Genomic DNA, 7,368 nt, shown 5'->3' on the forward strand with positions numbered 1-7,368 from the left:
ACCGCAGAGCCAAATGCAGGGATGCCCCGTTAGCCAATGGTGATAACGCGACAATGATGATGATTGGGGTTTAATGGCGCAAGAGCGACTGTGGCCATATTGCGCCAAGAAAGTTAATTTAAAAAGCCTAGCATGCAGTTATGTCTAAACTTACTTGTCTACTTATATCAGATGCAAAAGGCCAATTGCACGTAGGAAACTTAAAACGCGAGCAAATGGTACCAAAGGTCTATCATAACGCGACAATGTGAGCGTACAAAACTGCTATCCGAGAAACGCCAAAGCCCCTGGTTTGCTCGCATACATCGGAAGTGTCCGTGTTCGGGGGTAGTCACTTCATTACCAATAAGAAATACTTTGCCCAGGTTTACGTGGAATGCTGGATGCTTCTGTTCGCACCCTGTGCGCATTGTCATAGCGGCCGAGGCAGGGTTTGGCGTCTGGTATCCTCACGCTGCAGGAATGTGCTTTTACCTTTCTCGCGCCGTTTCTCTAATTGTGTAGTGTTAGTAGCAACGTTACTAGAACCACTCAGTAGGGAAACTGCCATAGAGCCCGCTTTCAAAAAGTGGCACCGATCCGTACTCGATCGCTAATGGCGATCGCAACGCCGCTATTTCTCCCGCAGCGGCCACTCGAGGAAGTGCATGTGACTTTTATTTTGGCTTTAATCGGCCATCTTGGTGCCGAAACAAGTACGATGGAAGGGGTTCCTCTCCTTTCACCGTATCTGTATGTGTCCCCCAAGCGGACGCGCCACGAATAACTAACGAAGTTAGGATGCACCTATGTCGCGACGCGCTACCTGAAATCACAGCCGAGACATGGTTGCATAAAAACTATATTAATTGCTGTCAACTCACCTTGCTCAGCACGACGATACGCTTCGATGGCAAACGCATCGCTGTCAGGTTCTTCATCGATCCACTCGTGAAATAGTTACGGGCATTTAAGGCCTCGAAGGCCTTCATCTGTTGCTGTGACACACAGTTCGACGACAAAACCAGGTAGTTAATTATGTCCACTTGCGTCGTGGCTGGTTGTACGTCCGCATCTGGGGTGGTGTCCACGCCGGCACGTAGCGGGAGCGGATCGACGCCGTCTACGGATCGACGCCGTCGTACAACATCACTTTAGACCCCCTACAAAAATATGTATGGACGTCCTATGTCCACACTTTTGCCGTTCTATTTCCCCTTTGTGCGTCCTATGGATTCCTGTAGACAGTTCTTAGACCGTCTATGTACCACTGGTTTGCCACAGAATGGACACAACAACGCTACTCGCGACTCCAACTAACTATAGGTGGCGCCACTCATTTTCCAAGATGGCGGGTTTAGTGAGGGTCAGAGATGCGTGCCGCTGTTGAGCCTGGCTAGTGTGCTGGCTTCACTGAGCGACATAAATTATTTCTGGTAATACGAGGAAGCTAATGTTTTATGAGCGCAGGTCAACTCTTTAACTTGAAAACAAGAACGGTGTTTAGCGTATTAATTACGGAAGGAGGCGCGTTTTAATTCTGGAGCGAAACCGAAACTCACTTCTATTTTGGATTTAATTTCTCGACAAAGGTCTTAATTTCGGATTCTTTCATGACTCAAGATGTGCCTCACATCGTAATTATTTACTTAGAAAAGTTGTTCGCGGAAACGTTATTTTGTGACATACTGTTCGATCCAGGCTGATATTTGCAGTTGTTGAAAAAATCAGTGCTGATATCTGTGCGTTCTCGCTGCCTTTTTCTCGCTCAGATAGTTGTCATGGGAAATAATGACAATTATCCCAGCACAAGAATAAGAGAATAATTCCAATTTTTACAATATATTCACGAAACGCATAAACTCATAAACGCTGCTCTCACTGCAACAACCCAAGACGGAATCCGAGTCAGACAGCTGAAGTGTGTGTGTGTGTGTGTTTATAGCACCGCGTGACGCGTAAGACTTCATATTACATCTAGCGTTTAACTGTTTGTCTATCTTGATAACTATGTCAGAGTTTTTCATATGCTAAAAAGAAAACAGAATTATACCTTTGTGGAAAGACTATTATGGTTAAATAGAGTATTCTCGTGATCTTGCCGTTAATTAGAGGCATACATTGCCACGATTTGTATTAATAATAATAATATTAAAATTCACATATTTGAATAAGTAATTCTTCAAGCTCTAACATAATTTGTTACTTATGATCTAATTTTAAACGCGCGAAGCAATATGACAATGAAAACTGTGCTAATTATCATCACTGGTTCCAATTGCTGCATTTTAATTACAAATGAAATAAAAATAGTCTAAAATCTATGAAAACATTCTAGCTAATGTGAGAAAGCCATGTAAAATTACATTAATTGTGGGTCAAGTATATTGCGCTATCAAAGTCGCGACTTTTGACAATCGGCGAAACGTCCAAAGTCGCCTCCAATATACTTCCAGACCAAATGCCTGAAAGTTAGAAACAGAAAGCTTTTTTTAATTACTGGTTCTTTCATAACATCTATTTACTTTTGTATTTTCTCGCCGTCGTTTTGCCAATCTCAGCCTTTCCAGTTCGAAGGAACGCCTACCTGCTTGCACGTCTGCTCACAGCAGCACGTTTCGTTGACGTTGGAAGCCGGTGAAACAGTAGTGAGTTTTAATATTGCGTATTCGAGCGAACTCAAGCCCTGTGTGTTTGCGTTAGCTTTGCGCGTTCCACACGGCGCGTGCGCGGAGCCCGAAATCGCGGTCTTGGATGGCGCATCGTGATGAGGCGCACGCACAACGTGGGGCACGCAACTCTAACGGAAACGCACACCGCTTGCGTTTGCTTCTATGCGCAATACTAAAACTCTCCAGTAAGGAACAATCCCATACCGGCTGCAGCACTACGTTGGGACAGTGAAAAGTTGTTTGCATTCGGAAACGACATTTCACGAGCCATGATCGCGAGCAGTTCCGCCATGCCCGCTGTGCAGGATAATCGGGGGACCCTCACTAGAGCGCCTCCCGTTTCCGCCGCGGGAGGGCGAGCGTCGAGGTGGAGACACGAATAGAGATCTTCGCGGAAGAAAAGGTTTTTCATTCCTTCCTATTTCCGTTCTATGGTCCCGGTGAGTCTATGGACATCCTATTGCCTCTCTATGGTGTGAGCTATATAATGGTAGATTAATAAAGTGATGCCGGGTAGACGTTTTCTTTAGGTGTAGCGAGGTGTCCGAGTCAAAGAGTTGTTAATTAAGTTCCGGGTATCAATATGTTACATTGATGTCTGGAGGCATATCCAACCTCGGGGTATACTCATTGTGGAGATGGAAGTGTTTAGTATGTGCCGGAATAATGTTTTTACTTTCTCAGTGGGAGGTAGGTATATGTGGGCCGCTGCCGCCCCCGTAGATATTCTCAACTTTCACAACCCATAGGGGGCGCACTGGTGCCTATCAGAATTGCGGTCATCTGGATGATCGTCGTAAACACAGCGGTATACTAGGCTGGGTCCACGCGCGACGCGTAAGTAATTCTAGTTATGCTGTATACGCGCAGTATCAAAACCTTACTTTATGTTGTTGTTTTTTTCACGACAGGAAAGTGTAGGCAAGCCATTTTATTATGAGGCCAATCATCCAGGAGTTAGGGAGTGAGATTCTCACACCGCGGTACCACCATCGCTTAAAGTGGCTTCTCTATGGACCCCGTAGGGACTCAGTGCAGACCCTGTATGGCTTCCCTGCGAACCCCGCACGTACTCCCTATAGATCTTGTATGGCTTCTTTGCAGACCCCTAAGGACCGTACACTCTTTAAAATGACTTTTACAGACCACGTTTTTGCGTAAAAACAAGTAGGACAAAGCTCTTTTTGTAGAAACCTTTATTGGAGATCAGTACAAAATGACAAGAGCGTGATGTTCGCATACACTTTTAGCTTACAGGGTTTGGCGGCACAATTAATATATATATATATATATTTTTTTTTTACAGCCATGCCTCACTGGCGACTTCAGGTAGCTCGTCCCGACTTGGGTGCGTCCTAGCTTCGGTAGCAATTCGCGGCGCATCCGCCAGGGAGACGGGGCTTGGCATCCCTGAAACCCCTCTTCTACCGTATATGTTTCGGCGCCAAAGTGGCCGATTAAAGCCAAAGCAGAACAGAACATGCTGTCGAATATCGATAGTCCCAAACCAGCACACGCGGTCGTGCAGTTATCCGAGTGGCCGCTGCGGGTGGAATGGTGGCGTTGCGATCGCGATTAGTTCGGTTTTTGAGTGCAGACCGGAGCCGCATTTTCAGAGCAAGCTCTTTAGCCATTTCCCAACTGACTTGCTCTAGAAACGTTGGTCGGTGCGGACCCCGTAGCAGACCTCCTACAGACTGAGTGGCTTTTCTGCGGACCCTGTAGGGACTCCCTGTAGACCTTGTATGGCTTCTCTGCAGACCCCATAAGGACCCTGTGTAGACCTTGTATGGCTTCCCTGTGGACTCCCTAACGACTCCTTGTAGACTTCGTATGGGTTTTCTGCAGGCACCCTATAGACACCGTAAAGACCCTGTGTAGACATCCTATAGAGTCCCTATGGACTCTATTGGCGTCTTACCATAGAGAGGGTATAGGATGACCACACATCATCCATAGAATAGGACGTCCATAGAACGTCCGTTGGCCAATATTCTATAGGGCAGCCATAGGACGACTTCACGGAGGCAACAGAAGTCGTGGTCTGCCTACAGAGGCCTTTTGTTCTGCCTATGGACGCTGCTCTGTAGAACGTCCTAGGAGTATCCATACATATTTTTGTAAGGGTCGTACCGAGCCAGAGTGGAGCCCACAAGCTCTTCAAAATAGGAAGGGCAGAACTCATGGCAAATGGTTTTTGCCATCGCGCTGTACGGGTGAAAAAATTCCGTAGCCAAGTCGCAATCGAGCGGAGCACATGCGGCGGCGGCAGCGTCCGCGTCTGCTTTTCAGTACCGGTGGCCAACGGGCGGCAGTAGAGGAAGTGACGTCACGTGAGAACTATGTATATCATGGAAAGCAGAAATACCAGAAGCTGCAGTAATAAAAAAAAAAATTCAGGCAGGGTTGTCCGTTTTTGCCCCTCCTTTTTACAATATTCCTGAACAGAAGAAAAAAAATTGAAGACTGCAATTTAGGTTGTGATGTGTCATATATGAAAAGAGGGAAGAAGCTAAAACCACGTAAGAACAGGAATGTTCTACGCAGACGACATTGTACTGTTAGTAGATCGCCGGGATAGTTTACAGGAGCTCATTAAGATCTATGAAGAGGAAGGTGACTCTCTAGGACTGAAAATCAGTGGCGACAAGTCAGGAATAATGGTTTCTAACCATGATAAGGGGACCCGCTGAACATTCAAGACATTTTAATAGACCAAGTAGAGAAGTATACATATCTAAAAGTATGGGTGAATGAAAAAAAGAAATACATAGAAGAAGAGGAAGACATTTTGATAAAAAGGAAAAATTAATGCAGCAAAAGGAAGAAAATATGATTAAAAAAAAAAAGGAATGCAGTACGTTGCCGTACGCGCGCACCCTCACAGGCCCTCTACCACACAAGAGCTTCATTGGTTCCAAAATGTAAATGATAACACGTAAACCAATAACAAATAGAAATAGAAATAGACTGCCCGCACACCTTGAAACTGCCAGATGCCACAAATCGACTACGGCACGTGTCCCGGAAACCACGGAGCCCTTCCCCCGCACATACCTACTACAAATGCAGTGCGTAGCAGCGGGTCTTGTTCCACAAACGGTATATAAACTCGGTGTCCAAATCCCGGAGTCCCATGAAGGGAGGCGGTTCTTGCGGCGCCTGTCCCAGCCAGGCGAGTGCTTCGTTGCCGCTTCCCCCAAGGTGGTCCGCGATGTCTACGTGCGTGAGCCCGATCCGCCGTGCGAGGATCCCCGTGACGAAAACGTCGTCAATCCAGAAGTATGGCGTCCCGACCGACGCGCGGTACAGGTCGAAGACCACGTCGGGCGACATCACAACCCCGAACCCCAAGCAGTACGGTGGGTAGCGACGGCCGCGGTACTCGCCAAAGCCCACCCTCCACTTGCTGCGATAGCTACGCTTGACGACGGCCCGCCGAATCAAAAGGCACGCCATCAGTTTGGGAGGCGCCAGCGCGCCAAACACGGACCGCAGGTACGACGTCAGCTGAAACAAGTCCATAAACACGTCGTCGTCCGTCTTGAGCACGTACCGCGCGTTCCGGCAGAAGTAGGTCACCCACTTAAGCCCCATCACGTGCTTATATGTCAGGTTGCGGTAACTGTCAGCGAAGTCCCCCATGACCAGATCGCCATGAATGCTACCCTCGAGCGCAAGCGTCTTCAGCTCGCGCGCGTCGTCCGGACGGCCAACCATGAACACGAGCGCCATCTTCTCTGCGGTGACGGCCCGCAGGACACTCGCGTTGCCCCAGGTCTCGCGGATGGTTCGCCGCCTGTCCCAGTGCGCCGGCGCCGAGTGCACGAACACGACGAGGAAGAGGTCATCCAGAGGTGCCTTGCAGCTGTCGCCGTTGACTATATAGTGGAAGTCATTCTGGTCTATCAGTGTCCTCCGGTCCCGACGTTGGTCGAGCGCAGACAGGTTGTACGCTCCCTGAGGGCCGCTCCAGGGTGGAGCGGGGAACGTCCGCTGTGGTGCAAACCACTCGTAGTCGATCAGCTTGACGGCGTAGTGTACGGATCTTGGAACCAGCGAAGGGAGCGTCAGCAAGCCCAAGATAGCCAGCATAGTCGAATGACGCTTACAGTAAAACAGCAGCGGTAGAGGTCCGCTGCTTTCGGGCCTAGAAAATGAATCAGGCATGCATCGTTGAAACGGACCTTCGTCGACTCGGAGAGAGTAATCCTAATCATGCTCTCCTCACTGTACCAGAGAATTACTACTTGTCAACACAAACACACCAAGAGCACCCCCATGGTCTACATCCATTAGAGCAACAAACAGACACAACCAACACTAACACACCCCAAACATGTGCCGCGTGCGCTCGATGGCATCTCCGGCAGGCTTGCAATCACTCGTACTGCACAAGTGATTGCAAGCCTGCCAAAGTGGCCAAGGATGACACTGCCTCCATGCTGCACGTGTCTGAGGTCTGTCAGTGTCGGCTCTTTTTGTTTCTCGTTCCACTGGAACTCCAGCATTAGGGCGCAAAATGCGTGTTTTCTGACGCTTACACCCATGGCTGCACACTTTCAGCACTCTTAATTTTGAGTAGTACACCCTTATTAATGGTAAAATAGGGTGCTGCTGCATGGTACACCATACACTTTTGAAGGGTGGAAAAAGGGTGTAGATAACGAGGCTACGAAAGTAAGGCAGACACCCTTTTTGAAGACTGTTCGTCGCA

The 7,368-nt window shown here is 48.3% G+C and overlaps 1 protein-coding gene across 1 annotated transcript; it reads right to left on the minus strand.

Moving 5' to 3' along the window:
• Nucleotides 1–5,711: 5,711 nt before the first annotated feature.
• LOC115324538 (beta-1,3-galactosyltransferase 5-like) lies at nt 5,712–6,821 on the minus strand. Its single transcript, XM_029985185.2, has one exon. It carries the CDS (start codon nt 6,819–6,821, stop codon nt 5,712–5,714), a length of 1,110 nt encoding a protein of 369 aa, XP_029841045.2.
• Between the last annotated feature and the right edge of the window lie 547 nt (nt 6,822–7,368).

This window comes from Ixodes scapularis, unplaced genomic scaffold, assembly GCF_016920785.2.
Source record: "Ixodes scapularis isolate PalLabHiFi unplaced genomic scaffold, ASM1692078v2 PGA_scaffold13__105_contigs__length_92229423, whole genome shotgun sequence".
Taxonomy (NCBI): Eukaryota; Metazoa; Arthropoda; class Arachnida; order Ixodida; family Ixodidae; genus Ixodes; species Ixodes scapularis.